The sequence below is a fragment of the Anser anser genome, assembly GCF_964211835.1.
Source record: "Anser anser genome assembly, chromosome: 3".
Lineage (NCBI taxonomy): Eukaryota > Metazoa > Chordata > Aves > Anseriformes > Anatidae > Anser > Anser anser.
Genome location: NC_139722.1, coordinates 2,502,600 through 2,523,672, shown reverse-complemented (window position 1 = coordinate 2,523,672; position 21,073 = coordinate 2,502,600). Strand labels below are relative to the sequence as shown.

The 21,073-nt window shown below is 39.6% G+C and overlaps 1 protein-coding gene across 4 annotated transcripts in view; it reads left to right on the top strand.

The window, feature by feature from the left end:
• Positions 1-21,073, top strand: part of KIF13B (kinesin family member 13B) — a 126,676-nt gene that overhangs the window by 47,416 nt on the left and 58,187 nt on the right. For 2 of the 4 annotated variants that reach the window (XM_083828642.1, XM_083828640.1), the window contains exons 3-12: positions 1,400-1,412; positions 3,397-3,457; positions 5,055-5,147; positions 5,879-6,059; positions 6,466-6,553; positions 7,989-8,123; positions 10,137-10,249; positions 10,684-10,795; positions 14,844-15,056; positions 17,935-18,045. In XM_083828642.1, the coding sequence (XP_083684768.1) occupies positions 1,400-1,412; positions 3,397-3,457; positions 5,055-5,147; positions 5,879-6,059; positions 6,466-6,553; positions 7,989-8,123; positions 10,137-10,249; positions 10,684-10,795; positions 14,844-15,056; positions 17,935-18,045 (1,120 nt within the window). Of the gene's footprint in view, positions 1-1,396; positions 1,413-3,396; positions 3,458-5,054; positions 5,148-5,878; positions 6,060-6,465; positions 6,554-7,988; positions 8,124-10,136; positions 10,250-10,683; positions 10,796-14,843; positions 15,057-17,934; positions 18,046-21,073 lie in introns of all 4 variants that reach the window. The other 2 variants (XM_083828641.1, XM_083828639.1) reach the window with 1 other exon arrangement.

The following is a 21,073-nucleotide window of genomic DNA, read 5'->3' as shown; positions in this document are numbered from 1 at the left end:
GCCTCTTAGCTGTTTTCATGAAAGCACGCTGCTAGCTTTTCAGAGGTTGGATAGCCAAAATAACGCTCTTGCATCTCCTAAAATACTCCAAATCATTATGGGAGCAAATCTGGCTTGTTGGTGCCTCCTGTTCCTGAACCGACGCCCTGGTGAAGGCAGTCCCTCGGTCGCTCCCTGTCCACAACCTCGCTAGGACCATCAGAGACCATGGAGAGCCCGTGCTGAGCACGCTGCAGGGACCAAGGGAGAGCTTTTGGTCAAACGTAGCCAGGTGGCAAGGGGAAAAGCCATCCTGTTGCGGCTGCTCGCTTGAATGACCCCGTGGTGTGGCTGCCATGAGGTAACCTTGGCTTAAATAATCGTCCTGCCGCTGCAAGCCAAGGTGCCTGTCGTTCTCGGTGTGTGAAACATATATTCATATTAGATTCAAGTCTGAGTAAAGAGAAACAGTGGATCTGAGTCGTGAATAATGATATTTGAGAGACAGTGCTGACAAATTGTGATCCTTAAACTCACTTCTCAAGCCACATGAGCAGCAGGAGCGTGACCTCATACAGCCCCTGCTCTGTCCAAAGGAATCAGCGATGCTTGCTGCAAGACTTTCCTCACGTCAGGAGCTTACTGATGTCCTTTGCGAGGTCCGGGACGAGGAGAGCATCGCTTCCTCACAGCTGGGCTTGCTGGATTTCTCCGGCCTTCTGTAGGGGAGGATGCTGCCAGGCCTGCTGCCAGTTTCCATGTCCGAGGTGCATGGGCCGGTGCTGGGCTCTGCTTTTAAAGGTTTTTCTTGTTTTAACTCCGGTACTTACCGAGTTGTGCTGGAAAGTTTTAAACTATGCACGTAACAGAGTAAGGGGAGTGCTATTCTCCACTCGTTCTTTTAAGAAAACGTCTCTTTGCTGGGCTGTCCCAGCAGCTGTGAGAAGCCAAGTTGGGCACGTTCAACAGCTGGACTCTGAAATCGTCTCTTGAATAACTCCTGTGCAGGTGTTCTTGGAGGTTTTCGTATTGCTTGGGTACTTTTTAATTAAAGAGTTTTTAAAACAAAACTATAGAGAGAGGTGTCACAAGAAAATAAATTAGGAGAGAGTGAGGTAGAGATGGCAGCAGCATGAGGGAGAGAGTGGCTCCGAGGTCAAAATCAACTTGCCCAGAGCGGCATCTCCAGTCCTACGCTTGGAAAGAGTTGCACGTTGGCTCATAAAAATATTGGGATCTGTCAGCAAGGGGAGAGCTGGGGAAAGGAATGAACTTTTTAAATAGTGTCCCAAATAGGAGGTATTAACGGTAGAGTAATTAAGCTGAAATGATTGTAGCTAACCACCTTTGGTTTTCTTTTGTCTTTCTCGCCCCGCGCTGTACCACATCCTTCGTGCTGGTGATGCTCTGGGAGCAGCAGGACCCAACCAAAGGTAAGGGCCGTTCCTGAACCTTCCCTCAGTGACGGAAAATTGTCCTTTCCTTCAGCCGGCCGCGGGTTAGCCAGATATTAAAAGCATTTCGAAACACAGCTCTGCAGTTGATCAGCTGTTGAGTAAGAAACTCGAAGCATTTCCTTGCTGCAGAAGAGCCTCTGTAAAAGCCTCTGCCAAAAAATGAGTCACAGGAACAAATGAGAACATACATGCTCGGCATTACAGGCCGGGAATGGGAGACTGCTTGTTGTCTGTGGGTTTTTTAAAGCCTTTTCTGGTTATTTGTGTTAGAGCAAACTCATTTTGTTGTTACAGCTTACGATCCCATGACTTTGTATTTGGTGTGCAGATATCTATCTCTAGCCTGGCGCATTAGGAGTCAGCTTTATTGATGTGGTCGTAGATCCAGTGATGTTTGGTTAAATGCTCTGAAGTCTTGGGACGTTGTGACAATCTGCGTAATTGTCTAATAAATTCAAAGAACAAAAAAAACTTAACTTTAAATACACCAGCTGCTATTTCCACAACTAGAGGCTCTAAAGTAAATCCTTTCATCTCTTGATGATGTTGTTGTACTTTTAAAAAAAAGGCAATGTATTTCTGAAGATAAGTTGTTTAAATTCAAAGGATTTTGCTATATTAAACATTTCCATAAATGTAAGTAGTAAGTTTGGCTGTGCTGCTAGTACAGATTTTCAACTCTCGTATAACTTTTCCAACTATTTTAGTCGGTATAAATACTCGAGGAAGATTTTCTTTATTGCTCTGTGAGTCCTTAAATGATTTTTCATATTCCATGACACAATCCATTAGGGGACGGAATAACTGAGTTCATTTGCTACAGACTCAGTATTTCTCTGTAGGCTTTTCCTATTATTAATGTGGATATGATGCAACATATTTTGTTCCTACAAGCTTTACTAAATAAAAAGTGTTAGATGTGATTTACCTATGCAGATGCTTGCGCATGGTTAATGCCTTTAGCATACAGATCACAGCCTTCACCAAAACTGAACGTGGAAATCGGCTAATGGATAAAAATGAAATTTTCAGAAATAATGGGATGAAGGTCAGAAGGTGGATGTGGGACATCTAAAGGGGAAGGAGCAACCTTAATTAAACTTCGATGAGAAATAAGCAGCCAAAGAGCAGCCCATGGCACTTCCCTTTTCCTATATCCTACAGAGTCAGTTTTGCCCATGTGAATATAAATCAGCTGTTACCCAGATCTTTACTTGTTTGTTTACTTGCAAATACGTACCCAGGGGAGATGTTTCGCAAACATCTCCTTTTGCAGCCTGAGGTGCAGGAGCAGGCACTGCCCTACTGGAGGTCAGCTGGGATGATGGAAGGTGCCTGCCAGCCTTTAAATGGATTCACCACAAAACCAACCCTTTTCTGTTTAAAAAGGCTACAGCATTGCTCTCCTAGTGATAAAACTCATTTGCTCCATATTGTTCTTTACAAGACTCTGGTGACGGCTGCTTCTGCTTGGCTTGTATGGAGAGAGGTTCCTGCCCTACGGCGTGGTTTTAATTTATGCAGACAAGAAGCACGGGGGTGGCAGGCAGAAACAGCCAGGGGACATCTGTCAGTTTGCAAAATAGAAAGTCTTGTGAAAAATGAATCGCGAGGATGGGTTTTTAAAGGACGATGAGGAGAGCTCCTTGACATCCACGGGCTTGCCGCACGGGCAGCTGTTGGAGAGCGTTGAACAGGATTCACACAATAGGAAGGAAGAAATAAAAGCAAAGAACGAATAAAACCAAGGGACAGGCTTGCGAGCAGGAAGATAAGGTGTTTGGGTTTAGGTGTTGAACCCATACGAAATAAATAATTCTGCAGGAATGTGTATTGTATGTCAGCATGGCCCCAAGAAGCATCCTGTTAGCCAACATAATGCAGCACTGTCACAATTGGGATGATGTGTTTGACGTGGCAATGGTTTTTATAAGATGCCCTCCTGCTTATTTTTCTGCAGGTGTTTGCTTACGATCACTGCTTTTGGTCTATGGATGAATCCGTCAAAGAAAAATATGCAGGTAATATTTACTGGAGCTTTGTGCGTGTTGTCTCCAAGAACAAATGATCTAATTATAATGCAGTATTTGCTAAAGGGCACGGACCATATGGCATGGAGGATCTTTCCCCTATACGGCTGCTCGTTGTCAAAAGAAAAAGGAAAATCTTAAATCATTCCTGTTTTTCTTTTCTAAAGACGATGATTAGGATAGCAATAGGCAATGCTACCCATCTGCAGTGCAGGAAATTGAGAAATCCATCACAGTAATGGGTTACTCATATTTACATCTATAGTTAAAATACTGATCCAAGGATATCACTTGGAAAACATCAAATCCATTTCTTTACAGGATTAGAGGAATATTGCTAAAATACACCTTCTTGTTTGCCAGTGCAGATGGGGGGTTGACATAATAATAGAACTTAGTAAATGGAGTACTAAAAAAGGTTAATATATTATTTTATATATATCATATGTATTATACATATTATATACATCTTATATATAATATGTATATCTTTATGTGTGTGTTATGGACATATTTTGGCAAACATGGTAAAATCTGAAATTTATTGACTTACCATTTTGTGATCTTTTCATTTTTTTCATACTTATCTTTTAAAAATTGGATTCATTTAAGCTTGTTTCCATGGATTTAAAAGAAAAATCAATAAAATCTGTAAGCATATGAATCTTTTAATTTCCGCAACAAATAACTAATGAATAGAAATCTAGTGAGGACTTGAGAAAGTCTTGAGTTGACCTGAAAGTAAAGTTATGGACGTAATGAGAGAAAAGAAAAGCTTTCAGGAATGTTAACGTTGTGGAGAAAGGATTTGTCAATCCATGTAATTCCATCAGGTGTTGTTCAGATTTTAATTTCTCATAAATTCTGAAAATACAGGTTTGCTTTATAACAGAATCACAGAATCATCTAGGTTGGAAGAGACCTGCAAGATCACCTAGTCCAACCCCTGTGGTTTGGTTTAAATAAATAACACTCAAATATAGTTAGCATTTCTTCCTCCACGTGGAAAATGAGCCAAAAAATGTGCATGCAGCTTTAGTTCAATTGCAAAAAGAAGTGTTATACCCTATATTTTGCTAATACGTTATGTCTTCCATATAGATGTGATTCCTTCTCTGCAAAAATATCATGGAATTATTAAATATTTTGTGCATACACAGTGAAATTATTTAGTGCTCAACCAACAGCCCTAAATTAAAACCAAATGGCAGTTGTTACAATGTATGGGTTGAGTATATTTTGAAGTTCTGTCATTCACCAGTGGGAGAAATTCTGCAGCTGGTGGTAGATTTTGTGCTGCTGAAACTTCGGAGTACGAGCACTGGTAGCACGTTGCTGTAAGTGCACACACATGGATGCATGATAATCACACTCTGATTTTTGTGCTGGTAGAAACCTGGAGCACACCTACCAATCCATGTCCATGCTCCTGTAAAGGGAGTGGGTACTGGATGCTAGGTGATTTATTTAGGCAAGAACAGCCAGAAAACCCCAAGTGTTTGCTTTTACGTAATTATTGAAGAATCCACATCATGAAAAAACCCACTCTCTCGCTTCGTTACATTAGCTTGCATGTTTTATTTCTTAGGTCAAGATGTTGTTTTCAAGTGCCTTGGAGAGAATATTCTTCAGAATGCCTTTGAAGGCTATAATGCTTGCATCTTTGCCTATGGGCAAACTGGTAAGTTCCTCCAGAATGTAAGCAAAGCCAGCACTGACGCAAAAGGCGTTAATGTCCTGACCAGAGACTCCTTCCATGGCTGTTTTGACATTGTTTCAGGACAAATGCCTTGCAGCCAGCATTTTTAAGTTGTGCAAACATAAGAAATGATGTTTTGTAACATTAGATCTGAGGTGAACAGGGTAAGAAATGAGATTTTGTCTGTTGCTGGCTACCCTTATTTCTCACGCTTCTGATTGTCATCTTTGTAATGATCGTGGCTGTCCTTGAGTTCAGTGCATCACTTGTATTTTCTGCCTCTGCAGTTAGAATAATCTTTAATCATCATTTTAAATTTAAAATGCAAAAATGAGTATGGTAGTGCAACAGATTTTTCTTGTTCTGGCAGGTATTTGGGTGTTAGTGGGTTGTTTGCTACAGTAGGAGTATCCATCTGAAAGTCTTCTCATTCAGTTTAACTAGATTTCTTGTTTTCCTTTTAATCAAATAGTTTTTAGCTAAATGGTAATGTATTGGTTGCATTAAGATAGAAAACTGTACAAATATCTGTCACTGAAATGTCTTTTTTTTCTTTGCTTCTCTCCATTTCTTTTCCATGTTTCTCACAATAAAATAAGATAAAATAAAATAAAATAAAATAAAATAAAATAAAATAAAATAAAATAAAATAAAATAAAATAAAATAAAATAAAATTGTTGCATGTCCACTAATTATCAGTTCAATCACACAGGATCAGGAAAATCATACACAATGATGGGTACTGCTGACCAGCCCGGATTAATCCCCAGACTTTGCAGTGGACTCTTTGAAAGAGCACAGAAAGAGGAAAATGAAGAGCAGAGTTTCAAAGTAGAAGTATCCTACATGGAGATATACAACGAGAAAGTCAGAGATCTTCTTGACCCAAAAGGGTAAGTAATGTGCCTGTGAACAGCACCGTAATATGTTGCCATATCCTCTCTTTCCACATATCAATTTGCTGTAGTGGATCCCCTCTAAGGCATTTGGGATGCCTAGGATGTTTTTTTCATCTGATCTCAGCGTCCTTTTATTTTATATCAAAATAAATTGGTAAGACTGAAAGCTTGGAGTCAATTCACCCTAATGCCAGCTTTTATGAAGTGACAAAAACGTCTGTCAGCGTTGTACATGTAGACATAAGGCTTTTCAGTTTGCGTTACAGTCTTTGCTCTGTGCTTCATTATGGTAGCTGTAAAACCATCGTGTTTGAGATATGTCAGTGAGAAATGGATTTTCTGTAAATGTTGTCTTACATCAGTCACGTGCTTATAAATAAACTTTTTTTTTCCCAACCAGAAGCCGTCAGTCATTAAAAGTTAGAGAACACAGTGTTTATGGGCCTTACGTAGATGGGCTATCCAAACTAGCTGTTGCTAGCTACAAGGTAAGGATCAGTTTTGTGAAGGACTTGTGTCGACACCCTGTACAGTAGGGTACTGTCTTGAAAGCAGGACAACATTATTAACTTACTCCTAATTACCATGGCAATAACATGGATTTTAGAGTAAGAGAGCTGTATGATTGTTGTATTGTGATCACTGGGAAAACAGAGTTAATAGCAGAAACTCATCTTCATCCTTTGCTCTTCACTAACTCTGACAGTCATTCGACTATTTAATGAAGCAGCTTTCCTCCCAAATATAAGATGAGTCTAGCCTGTATCCATGAGAAGCAGCATTCAGCAATTAATTACAGAAGCAGCAGTTAGCAGAGACAGGCTTTCAGTACCACACCTTGTCACTTTTTGGCTGTCTTGCAATTGCCTAGTAATTTCACCTGCAAGGAGCATATAATTTCACCTACAAGTAGCACACAGGCATGCTGGAAATATAAACAAATGGTTGTCTACAAGACAAATACTTGACAACATTGCCTGAAACTTGCTTATTGGGGAGTACTATAGTCAACTGAATAGGAAACATACATATATATGCATATTTATCTATATTCGTTTGCAGAATGCTCTAATTTTTAAGTAGTATTGATGTACCATGGGAAAAATTAGTAAATATGGGATACAATTCTGTCATCTTTAGCAAAATATAACAGTGTAGTCCTTCCTTTTCTAGTCTCTCCATGTATTTATCTCTCCATCTCTGGTGGTTTCTGTTAATAAAAGACACGTTGCATGCATTTCTGTTGCACGTTGCCCAGCAGCTTTGCATAATTCGGCATACAGAGTCAGAGCGGTCTGTGGTGTGCTTCTGTTTAATTGGTTTTGGTTTTCTTTAGCGTGATCCAGCTCGATGAGTAAATAAAAGTCGAGCCCAGGGCTCTGAAGTTTTAACTGTTTTACAGGATTGCTGTAAAACACTGAAGCAGGGGAGCTGCCTGTCTCTTGAGTATCACAACGTATCAGATGGCTTTATAAGCTTTTATAGCTTTTTTTTATGTGCAAGAGGAACGTAACCTGTTCCACAGTGTTTCTGTTATATAAAACAAGCCCGGTGTCAGTATTACACTTTTCAAGAATATGTTTGACAACTGAGACTAAAATGTTGCAGTGCTCAAACATGAACTGCTGTTTCCTCACGTTTTTCTTTGCTCTCAGGTATTTTTATGTGCAGCCAGGTGCATTAGTTTTGTTGGTAATTTAATAGCCAGGCAGAGGTAGTGGATGAATAGGCACGTAACAACATTGTTTAATTTCTAAGCTATGAAGGGAAGATCACAGTATTTCGTTCTCACACTCTATGAATGAACAGTGGGAAACTTGGTGGGAAATACTCGCTGTATTTTACCAAAATGAGATTGTTTGGGTAGATAATCAAAAAGAATGATAATGCAGATATGCTTATGGCTGTGAAAATTGTATCTAGGACATCGAGTCCTTGATGTCTGAGGGCAACAAATCTCGCACAGTGGCTGCAACCAACATGAATGAGGAGAGCAGTCGGTCCCATGCAGTCTTCAAGATTATCCTCACCCACACACTCTATGATGTGCAATCAGGGGTAAGTAAAACAAGTTACGAAGTCCAAATGTTAAGCTTGCATGTGTGCTTCTTGCTTTAATTGATTTCATCGACTCAGAGAAATGCTGGCGGCCTCAGGAGGTCTTTTGCTACAGTGTTCTGCTCGTGTGCACTGCTAGCACTGGACCAGGTTAGCTGTGACCTTGTCTAGCACAGTCCTTGTAATGCTCATGTGCCCAAAAGTGGGGAAATCAAGTTTAATAGGTAAGTGAAGTGTGTTTTTTGAAATGGAAAGCAAAAATGCAGGTCCAGACTTGCAGCAGAACTGCTGGAGGGCGGAGGAAGCATCTCCTAATCCTAGAACCTAAACTAAAGAAACTTATTCTTAAGATACAATTTGTAGTACAGACTTGGAGGAGAAAGTAGAGACATAATATTTAGATGGAAGATTGAATTACATGAAGAACATCTGAGTGTACATCTGGTAATCTCCTTCAAAGGTTTATTTCATGCAAATACATGTAAACAATCAACTTCACAAACCAAAACTTTTGATCATTTTTTTGCATTGTGCCACATGCATTTAATATTTTTATGTACACTAAGTGTTGAAAAGATATTTAACTGTGGAAGAATTTTTCTCTACATTTCCTTATATATAAATTTTCCTTGGAGGGGGTGTGAAATCCATTTCTATGTTAATATTATTTAATCCCTCACAGAAAATGGTGATAAACTAAAACTGAAATAGATCTCTGATACAAGTTCTAAGCTTATGCTCAGACAATTCTTTAAAGTCTCCAAAGCCTTGAAGAAATTTTGAATACTCCTGGAGCAAATATAAGGCTTGCATGTGTCTAATTATTGAATTAATTGTAAAGCATAATTAGCATTTGTATTTTTTTCCCCTTCTCACGTCTCAGTCTCCACCAATCTACTTAGCCAGATAATTTTCTTGGTTCCCTATTTGGAATTTTTTTCCCATTTGCACTTCAAATCTGCAGTCAAACTACGCTCAACTCCTTGGCTTGCCAGCATTTGTCGTTCTGTTTTTCCTGCGGCTGTACTGCATACTTAACTTTTTGTGGTCAGCCTGGATGCAGGGCGGTAATTCTGATTGTTTGTCTTTTCTGTAATCGGGCAGTGACCGCTGTGTGAGTTTCTGGAATAGATTCCTCTGGTTTCCTGTCTGCTGGTCCTTTCAGTCCTGGAAATGACCATTTTGGAATGGCCTGATGATCACATAGTATTTTGAGAGGCTTAATGTTTTTGAAAGCATATTGATTCTAAAATTATCCTGTTCGTTTAGGGCAATGTAGCACTTTGCAACGGTGATACAGATGCACTTCAGTCGTAGCTGCTGCAGAAAAGCATGATGTAACGTCGCTGTTCTCAAAGGCAGTGCTAGCTCTTCAACTGCATATTGACATAGGAAATTTATGGAGTGTTTCAGAATGTCATTTCGGGTCAAGTGAGATAATTAGCAAGAATTACGAGGAATAATGGGGATTTATTACAAAATCTGTGTTACGGGATTGAAATACCCACATAGCTTGGATTTCTTTCTCAGAAGCCGTTAAGGATCTAGGAGACTTCTGTGATTTTTAGTCGTTTTGATAAATTACAGCATGCTTCTTGTCATGTTCAATCCTACTTGCTGAAAAAAAAAAAAGAGATGAAACTTATGGTATAGAATTTGAGATTTTTAAGCTGTTTTCAAGATTCTAAGGACAGAGACTGTAGACCCAGTGTCTTTTTATGTGACTCTGGCTTGTATTCCCTCTACATTTGTTATTGCTTTGAACATTTAACTAATGTGCCCCATATTCTGCTCCTCTGGAGATTGCTGGGATGTCTTGAAGATAGCAGTGTATCAGACTTCAATTCAAATCCTCCGGTTATTTCTGGAGCAGCAGCTCATGAGTTAATGCAGAATACCGTTCAAGTCTACACCAAGAAAAGCAGCTTGATTTTTTGTATGAAAACATATCAGACTATGTAATTCAGTTTAAGTGATGAACTAACAGTAGCTCTTCTCTGGTTCCTTCTGCAGACGTCAGGTGAGAAGGTGGGCAAGCTGAGCCTGGTCGACTTAGCAGGTAGTGAAAGAGCAACCAAGACTGGTGCTGCAGGAGACAGGCTGAAAGAAGGAAGCAACATTAACAAGTAAGACTCAGTGATTATTTCTTTCCCTTTTTTCATCAGTGCAATCACAACTGATAAATATAATATACTACTGAAATAGGATAAAAACAGTCTAAGCTTTTATAGCCAGTTTTCTTCTTCCCCTCTCTCTGCTGTTCCTTCTGACATTCAGAACTCAGCTGTTTGAATGAGATCTCTGCCTGTTTAACACGGTTGGCATTTCTGTGCTTGTGCTCCTACAACTACCACATAATTGCATTGTGGAGATGTGATTATTAAGGCTGAAAACACAGATTGAAAATGAGCGGTAGAGATTCTGTGATGACAGAATGATCGAAACCGTACTAGGAGCTTTTTCATCGGAGCTCATTTTTGGAGAGAAAGTGGCTGTCTAAATATGCATGTGACCTATGACTATTTACATTTGTTAATGGCTGCTTGTGTTCTTGGTGCAGATCCCTCACAACTCTTGGTCTGGTTATTTCTGCCCTGGCAGATCAGGCTGCTGGCAAGAACAAGAACAAATTTGTTCCTTATCGTGACTCTGTGCTTACTTGGTTACTTAAAGTAAGTAGTCTGATCTTTTGGATTTTAAAAGAGAAATAAAAGGGAGGAAAGGGGGAGAAGAGTCCCATTCAGTGAAAAAAACACTGTTCTTTTGCCTCATTTTCTGTTTTTTATGTTAACCGTACTTGTCTTTGGAAAATTAGCTGGCCGGAAGCCAGAAGTATCTCCACAGACTAAATATGTTCTTTGTCTTCTGCTGACCTGCAATGGCATAAAGAATAAGGACTTTTTTTTTTTTTTTAAACATTATCTTTTTCTGTGTCAGTTTAGATACAGCTTCACACAGAACCTTGGGGCTGATTTAATTTTATTACCACATGTAACTGAATTTTACATACTGGCATGGTTGGCTTTGAAGATTTTGATTAAGACTATTAGCTTCTTCCTAATTGTCTAATATATTTGCTAATATACTCTGCTTTTGTCAGCAGAGTGTAATTGTGGAACATTATCCCAGTTACAGTCTAAGGAACAGGTCAGAAGAGTTTGTGCATCATATTCATCTGAAATGTACAGTTAAATCAATTTCTGTACTGTGTAGGACTGATATTTTCAGGAAAAAAAAAAAAGAGCCTTTATTGTGGTGACCCTTGAACTGAGATCTGTAAGATCTAAATGAAAAACAGAGTTGATAAATATGACTCTTATGTATGTCAAATTAAAAGGCAAACTCTTATTGTTATTGTGCTTCCCACTTCCTACATACTTAGCAAGTTTCCTTCTGCTCCTTGTGATTTATTGTTATGAAGGAACAATTAAGATATTTGTTAGTAGAAAAATATAATCTGACAAGAAATTGATTTTTGGTACCAGTCGCCTTGTTCTGTTTTCTTACTACATAGGCCAGAATTTTTTCTTCTTGAATACTGTGCTGTGCTTCCCAACTTCATGAACCTTTTAGCATTACTACTATGAAATGATTTATCTGTTCTCCCCAGTATAATCACATACAGGACATCAAACGGTACAGTCAGGGGCTGTCTAAAAGTCAGATGTTTTAACAGAAATAGTGTGTATTCTCTTCTACAGTAAAATAAATCACATTTCACAGAGTTTCTTGCCCTAAGACTTTATTAGTGCTTAAATATACTTTTGCCTGTGAATATTTTGCTTTTATACATTTGTGTGTGTATGTAGTTTTTGCTTTTTTAAAGAAATAACTAATTAAACACATGCTTTTGGCTCTCTGCCCCTCTTCAGGGCGCTCCAGTGTGCTTAGGAGCCCGACTCTGTAATAATCTGAGCGAGCAGAAGTGGAAACTTTTCTAATGCATTTCTAGCGTTATTGTTGGAATTAGTTATGCTGTTCCCTTTCTAAACAAATCCAGCAAGCAGACCCAGATTCCTGTTTAGCACCTGTCTGATGCATTGTGGGCACGATGGCCATGCACAGCACAGGCTGTAGCTCACAAACAGAGGCGCACTTTTGTCCTGCCGCCTTTCAGGCGAAGCTTCTTTGTGTTTTTAACACCCAGCTATATTAAGTGCAAACAAAAGATTTGGGGCTTTTGGATTTTATTTTTTTTTTAACAAACAAGCTCCCTGAAGAGAATTCCTTATTTTGAAAGGCGAAATTTTAACAATTCTTAATTAAAGATCAAAGGAGGGATTTATTAGTTTAAAGTGACTTATTTAGTAGAAGCTATGAGATGGTGGGCTATCTTTTTTTTTTCTTTCTTTTTAATAGCTTTCAACTTTTAATTATGATGCCAAAGTGGAGTAAATGTGTTCTAACACATACAGAGTTTCTCCCCAAATCTGAAAAATGAGTAGAGTTCAGGAGACCTCGAGAGCTAACACTTCGTGTTCAGTTTTGTTGAGGATCTCTAGACAGAAGTACCAGCTGAAAAAGCATTATTGCAAGAAGAGGCTTGATGAGTGGCATCATGTTAGGGGAAGCAAAATAGCTTATCAGCTCTGTAAGCTCTTAGCTTTATGGAATTGGATTGGCGTGGACCTCTTGTTTTCCCATTTTGCTCAGAAGCCCTGCATATTTTACTGGTGGCTGCTCTTAAAAATATGATTTCTAAACTTTACGATTTATGTTGTTGTCACAGTGATCTTGATGCTGAAGGGGGGGCTACCTTACCTTTAGAAACAACTAAATTTATTTATTTCCATTCTGTCCCTGTTTTTAAGGCATGTAAGGTCAGCCTTTCCAGGGTAATTTGCAGATGCTGTCTTCGCTAATGAGAAACTGGTTTGCTATTTGTCTACCTTCTTGCTTAACGTTAAAGAAACCATTGAAATCAGCACAAAAGTTTTATACAGAACTTTATCAGCCAGCCTGGCACTGGGCTTGAAAAGCCACAATACAAGAGGAACTTTCTCCAGCTTATAATGGGTGTATTGTGAATTGCGGTGTATCACTGTAACAGCACTCTCAGCTGCCTGCGTAGTGGAGTTGCGATTCAGATGGTGAATTAATCCTGTTTTGGAGCTAATTAGTGCAGTGGATGGAGGTTCCCAAAGTGCAAACTGTTATCTGGAAGCAGAATACCTGGCCAGCTCGGTGGTAACTTCATCTTTTGCGCAGAGCAGGGATTGCAGTTGCAGAATGCCACCTCTAATTTTTAGAAGCTGTCGATGGATTGAAGAAAAGTCCTGGCTTCTGTAGAGACAGAAATCCTCATGGAGTGAGTCACAGGCTCTTGTTAGGCTTTTTAAAGTTTTCAGTAGATGCTTTGGAAAAAACGTTTGTGTTACAGAGCGGATCCTCCCAAGCCATGCGTTTATTGAAGTAAATAACGTCTGATCCTCATGCAAAAAATGCAGGGAGCAGCCAGAAGGCAGCTCTTTCTGCATGACCTCTCCATAAATACCGTTACCTGCGAGTCTTAGCCATGCTAGTGTACCACACTATGCAAATGGATTTATATTCCCTTCCCAAAAAGCTGACAGCCCCTTGCATGAGCAGAGCGAGCAGAGTGCTGCCAGGGCAGCAGCGAAGCAGCAGCAGTCGGTGTGGCCAGCCGCTGTCAAATTAGTTTTAGGCATCATGCAGAAAAAAGAAAAAAAAAAAGAGAGAGAGTCTTAACGAAATACTTAAAGGGGCGTTTTAATGATTGCTAGGAAAAGCTGTGTGTTTGCTTTGTGATTGAAATGGTTAGACAAGCACGCTAATGTAGTCAGATTGCTCTAATGGCAATGCGTGACCCAGATTTCATGGGTTATTGAAGATGAAAGTTAATAGTGTGGTTCTTCTCCGAAAGGGATATTGGGTACAAAAAGGGGGGGGAGAGGGAAGAACAGATCTGCTGCAAACTTAAAACAAAATATTTTATTTTTTGGCCTGGCTAAAATCGTAAAGCATAATTTTGTGATCAATACAAAGATGGAATTCTTCCTTCCTTTCCCTCACCCCCCCAACACATTGCTTTGCAGGAATGTGGTTTCACGCCCTTCTTCTGTCAAACAGATTCCAAAAGGGCAATTTCTTACATAACTCAGTGTAGATTTGTGAGCTGGGTATGTAGGGGGGGAAGGGAAGCACCCGATTCTGAAACGTTTATAAAAATAAAATCAACTATATTGTTTATGAGGAGATCTTCAAGTAAGTTGAGTAAAACACATATCAGAGACGTTACTTCCAGTCTTTAAGGTATTCTGAATTTGTCATGATCTTTCCTGAGCTCCTTCAGCAGTATCTGAGAAGTCTAGTGCTGACATGCTTGTGTTTCTAGTTTATAAACCTAAGCAGAAACATGAAAGTAAACCTTTCAAACCCTTACTAAGCACCATAAAGCACAAAGCAGGGACTGTGTTCATTCCTGTGATTCTGAAGCCAAGAATGACTTTTCCTGAACATGTTAAAAAAAAGAAAAAAAGGGGAAGAAAAAAAAAAGGACAACTGAAAACAATAACTTTGCTTGACTTACAGGGCTTAAAATATTAGTTTTGAACGGAGAAGCTCTGCCAAAAACATCGCTGTTACTAGTTGCCCCCATCTACTTCCAACCCTTAGTTATTGTTTGTTGCATAAGTTCATTGACAGCATACAACCAAATAAATCTTCTGTTTTAACTTGGTTACCTCTGCCACTTTCCAGGATAGCCTTGGTGGCAACAGCAAGACTGCCATGGTCGCAACAGTAAGCCCAGCAGCAGACAACTACGATGAGACCCTTTCAACGCTTCGGTACGCGGACCGGGCCAAGAACATCGTGAACCACGCCGTGGTGAACGAAGACCCTAACGCCCGCATCATACGGGAGCTCCGTGAGGAAGTGGAGAAGCTCCGAGAACAGCTCACAAAAGCAGAGGTATTTTAGCCTTGGCTAGCTAGTAAGTCCTGTAGACCCCATTGTCTGAGTTTTCTTACTTGGCTCTTGAAAAGAAATGCCACAGGATGCTACTGCATGATATCTATGCGAAATCTCCCTTTATATCACTGCATTCCAGTTTTCTTTAGGTCAGTGTTGGAACATGGGTCATAACATGAGATACCAGATTCCCTTTGAACACACCATTGAGCGATCATGTTTTTATTGTGGGATACAGATCAGAAGAAAGAGGACTCAGAGAGAGGAATAGGGATGGAGTCTTCAGATTGTGTGGTTTATAAGTAGAGCTTTGCCCATGGATTTTAAGAATTCGATGCAGCTACATCCTGCACATGTGAATTTGGTTAAATAATGCTTGCTTGTTTACAAGCTTTAACGGTTCTAAATTGAAACTCTTACAGGTGTTAAACAATAAACTTCAATAAAATTGTGAAGGCAGCATGGACTAAACGTTAGATGAAGGTCAAGAATTAGAGTAATGCTGAGTTCTGTTCTCAAATGTGGCAGAGCAGTGGTGATATAATCTGTATGTTGTAATCACAGTTTTTCTGAATTGCACAGTATTTGCCTCTTGAGGTTTGCAGGGAGTGCTGGCTGTGATAGTACAAATGACTAACGAATTTTGGACTGTTCTCATTTGAGCTACCTAATATGCGAAGCATCCAGTAAGTGAAAGTTTCTTTAAGGTATCTCAAGTTACCTAATACCTAACATTTCCTCTAAAATACAAACTGTGGACTTCTCAGTTCTCTGAGAGATTCAAGTACTCCCTGTTTGTTTCATTTGTGAGCATTAATGCCAAAATACTGGCAGCTGTCCAAAGCAATGAAGTAGTGTTTCCTAAATATGAGGTAATAAATATTTCCTTTCCTAAGTATTAAAATCCCACCCCAGTTGTCATCTGAATGGCATTGACAAGGAACATGGAAAAATGCTTTTAGTTTGCTATTAAGCTAAACCAAAAAAAAAAATGGTTTAGTTTGCTATGGTTTAGTTGGCTCTACAGGAAAGGTCAAAAAACACATTCATTGTCTTGGTCTCCTTTGGGTTTACTACATTTGTAGCCCATCTAATTGTTCATACAGAAACGGTGCGTAACGGTTCATTTTTTAAATAAAAAAAAGCACTGACCCATTATGATAGTCAAGTTACATTTTCAATGCTCATTTCTAAATATAGAGATTACCAAGTTGAGTTTTTTTTCCTTTTGGTGTCAGTATCCTCTTTTTCTCCTAAATCGCTGTGGCAAAACAGAACTTGACAGTTGACTTTTTTTTTTTTCCCAGAAGAATAAGGCTTATCCTCTTTTCCCCTTTTCTTTTTTAATCCATGCATTTTGATCTTTTCTTGTCGGAATTAATATCACATGTTTTAATTTGTCTGTGCCAAGACCACCAGCACATCCTTCCTGAGCTGGGAATTTAAACTGACTCCAGCAGAGCAGTACACCTGCTGGTCTAGTTGGAATTAGGTCTTTTTTTATGGTTTCCTTACAGATAAGCAATGGAGGGAATGAGGGGAATTACCTACCTCATTTTACAGTTGAAGCATGTGAAAATGATGATCTATTTTGCCCCGGGTCCAAACAAATAAACAAATGAGAACTTGAGAATAACTTGAGAATAATCTTCCTGTCCTGCTCCATCGTGTCCAGTGCCCTTGCACTGATCATATTTCATTGGGCATAATTTATCTTCGGAGGCTGCATTGCCCTCGCTTTCCTTCCTGGGTTCCCTTTTACCCTGTATTTAGGTATTTGAGGTATTCAACCAGAAAAAGATGACACAGGACACATCAGCTGGCAGTTCCTAGATTGCTATGTCTTGAGGCAGAGGAAACTCCTGTCTTAAAACAGGATTTTCCACTCCTGACAGCTGCTCCTTTTGAAGATATTCCCCTGCAGTGAGGCCACTCTGTTTGATGTGGATTCCTGGGAAGAATTTTGATTTTTGTGGTAAGGGAACTCTCTGATGGAGAACGATACTCGCACAGGTTGGTTGGGATTGCATAAATACCTGCTAGCCAAAAACGCTTCCGTGTTGTTAGCCATAATCAAATAACGACGTTCTGTTCAAGGTAGTACAGAAAGAATATGCCAATACTGAGACTGGAGGAAGTGAACATGTATAGTATAAACACTTTTATGTCTTTACACTTTTTGGATTGTCCGATACAGGGTGGGTTATTTCCTTATTCTCAGGCTAGTCCTTGGGCCTCTTGCTATTTCAGAAAAGAAAATTAGAGTTGTGATGGATTAGCAAAAAAATAGAATTCCCATGTCTGGAAGTACATCATAAGACTTTTTTTGATACCAGTTTTATGAAATGCATATACAGAGGTCTTGATTTTTCTGTTTTTTCCAATAGAAATTTCCAAATCAGGCCATATCAAAACCAATGTTAAAAACATTTTGTTGACATGGCTGGGCAAATGACAGAGATGCTAGCTACCATTTAGAGGAAGAGAAAGCTGAGACAATGGTGGTTATCTAGATCAGCAGTATGCAAGATACAGATTGTTTCATTTGTGAGTCTTTTTGGAAACTCACATTGATATAGAAATGAGATTAGCTTATGTTTGAATATCTTTTTGCAAATCTGCCAGTATCATGTAATTGGTTTGCATTAAAGTATATAAACTTCACTTTAGCATCTGTACTCAAAACTAATTAAACTAAGTTTTTGATGGATTCTGCATTTATGTGCAATATGTATTTAAAACAACCCTTTACTTACTGATCAAGTATGCCTTGTAAAATGAGTAATGATATGTTTCCTTTTTCCCCATCTGTGTGAGAGTGATGTGAAAGAACAAAGCACAATAAGCTTTCTTGTTTCCTTTGCTTTACTTTCTGCAGGCTATGAAATCACCAGAATTAAAAGAACGGTTGGAGGAATCAGAAAAGTTGATTCAGGAAATGACGGTGACCTGGGAAGAAAAATTAAGAAAAACTGAGGAAATTGCACAGGTTTGCTGCTTTTTTTTTTTTCCTTTTGGTGTTTATAAACAATGGGTTTGTTTCCTTTGTTTGTCAGTTCATAGCAATTGTCTGAATCTCTCCCCACATTTATGGGTAAGTAGGTCAAGCTTACTGCCATTTAGAAAAGCTTCACTTAATTCCTGTGATAGCTGGATGCCTCTCAGATTACTATTCTAGTGACAACAATAAATTGTCATTCTATGCCAGCTGAGAGATTGTTTAAAAAAATCCATGGATGAGAGGATTATAGGGATTTTATATTCTTCGGACAGTAAAATTGCTGTTTGTGATGAAAGATGAAGCGTTGAGAGTGTTAAATGCAAGTTTATGTATGGAGTGCCTTAATACTGAAGGCAAAGAGCATTCAGAATATTAAAAACTAGAACCGTTCAGATCTCCTGTGTGTTTTAATGCATCTTACACCACTATTTAGAACCTCAGAACATAATTGAAATGATGGTTACACTGAAAAATTGTGCAGGTCACCATGATTATTGCATGACACTTCCAATTCTTACCACACAAATGCTGATGTATATATTTGCAGCGGGGAGCTTTGGAGGGGGAGAACTATTGAAAGGTGATGAATAGCTTGTAAGAAAATGAAACCTCCGATACAAAGCCCTTTTGTAGATGACTTGATCAGAATAAGCTGTTGACTTCAGTTTTATACATCCATTGTGAGAAATGCTCCTTCAAATAAGAGGGCTTCCTGGCTTTCAGTGCAGAGTCGTACCATGGATTTTCCTCCTTGTGTATAAGGGTGAAATTTAATAATAATAATGATAATAATTTCTGCTCCCACCTTACACAGTAGTGTCTAGGCATAGAAACCCCGAGTGTGCAAGGAGGTTGACGAACCAGAGTAATGGGATCAAGGCTACAGAATAAATTCGCCTTGATGCTTGCATACAGCTACTTGGTTTTGCTCTCCTCTTTGCCTCTAAATTCTTAACCTCATATAGCGTTATGGAGGTGGCAGTTTCATGAGCCTTGCAGCTGTAGAAAAGAGTGGTTAGAAAGCTGCCTGGCAGAGAAGGACCTGGGAATATTGGTTGATAGTCGGCTGAATATGAGCCAGCAGTGTGCCCAGGTGGCCAAGAAGGCCAGCAGCATCCTGGCGTGTATAAGAAGCAGCGTGGCCAGCAGGGCTAGGGGAATGATTGTCCCCCTGTACTCGGCTCTGGTGAGGCCGCACCTCGAGTACTGTGTTCAGTTTTGGGCCTCTCGCTACAAGAAGGACATGGAGGTGCTCGAGAGAGTCCAGAGACGGGCAACGAGGCTGGTGAGGGGTCTGGAGAACAAGTCTTACGAGGAGCGGCTGAGGGAGCTGGGCTTGTTCAGCCTGGAGAAGAGGAGGCTCAGGGGCGACCTTATCGCTCTCTACAGTTACCTTAAAGGAGGCTGTAGAGAGGTGGGGGTTGGTCTGTTCTCCCACGTGCCTGGTGACAGGACGAGGGTGAATGGGCTAAAGTTGCGCCAGGGGAGGTTTAGGTTGGATGTTAGGAAGAACTTCTTTACTGAAAGGGTTGTTAGGCATTGGAATGGACTGCCCAGGGAAGTGGTTGAGTCACCATCCCTGGAGGTCTTTAAAAGACGTTTAGATGTAGAGCTTAGTGATATGGTTTAGTGGAGGACTGCTTAGTGTTAGGTCAGAGGTTGGACTCGGTGATCTTGGAGGTCTTTTCCAACCTAGATGATTCTGTGATTCTGTTGAGAACTAGTGTTTGTGCAGTACAGGGCTGTATCAAGCCAGTGGAAGGAACCTTCTGACATCTGTGGTAGGCTTGTGCAGGCCCAAGGTTAAAGGCGTGTACATTATGGCCTGTCAAATGATTTTGTTCCAGTCCAGCCTCCACCAATGTCTGTCTTTCAAAGTTCAGCAGGGCAGGTGGGTAGGATGGAGAAAATCTTTGAAAAAAGGATGATTCCTCATAAAGAATAAGTGCCCCGGAAGAGGCACTTTGTAGTGATGGAGAGTCAATAAGGGCTCAAAGCCCTACAGACAAACTCGGTAAACAGGCACTTTTTCACATTTGCAGTGAATATTTGATGTACTTTTAATGTATTTTGAATTCTTAAGTTAATTAACACTAGGTCTTGATCAAAAGTTATCAAACTGGCTCATTTTCTATAAGCGACTCCTGTGAGTTTTAGATCATGGGCCAAGTCCTCCTTTGGGCAACAAATTCTTTATCTTTGAGTGTAGATAACAAGGAGTGATGTGAACATCAGAGCCTGGCACTGATGATTAGAAGAGAGATCTTTGACATCACACTGCCGTTTTCCTCTGTTCTTTGTTTTGCTCTCTCTCGCAGACACATGAATTTTCCTTACAGGGACGTTATGTTGGTTTTGTAGGGTGTGGGGAGACAGAAAAGAGAAAATCAAGAGGCAGTTCTGCTCACTATTTGCAGTTTTAACCTTGGTTAGACCTGATAAAACTGATGCTAAATGAAGAACTGTACTTGATACTATGACATAATAAGTTTTAAATACAGAGTAAGCTCGAAGGTAAAAATCAGAGCCTTCATAAACTTCCCTGCATTATCCCTATATAATCTCTTTTAAATATTTTTGTAAAGTCTCAGTGTCACAGATGAAGCTGTTGCAGGTCTCATTTCTTTACTTATTTGTTTTACTCTCCCCTGTTTCTACTTCCCTAATAATTCCATGAGAGGCTTCCAATGTTAATTTCTTTTTTATTTTGTTTGCTGTTGTGGATAGGGAATCTCATTTCACTTTCAGTTTCTGTATGATCCTGAGAACAATTCTCAGCATTTCTATCTCAAACTTTTTTACAGAAGAACCCCTTTTTTTTCTCAAGACAGAAACGTTTAATGTTCCTCTTTCACTGCACTAGTCATCACCCTACCACTTCCCTTTGAAAGATGGACATTTTTGCACAGTAATGCTTTGTTGTTGACTTCTGTGAAGTCCATCGACAAGAACAAAACACCATCCCAAACGCCACTGCTCTTGTTTAGCAGGAAGTGTTATTTGCATCGCTTAAACA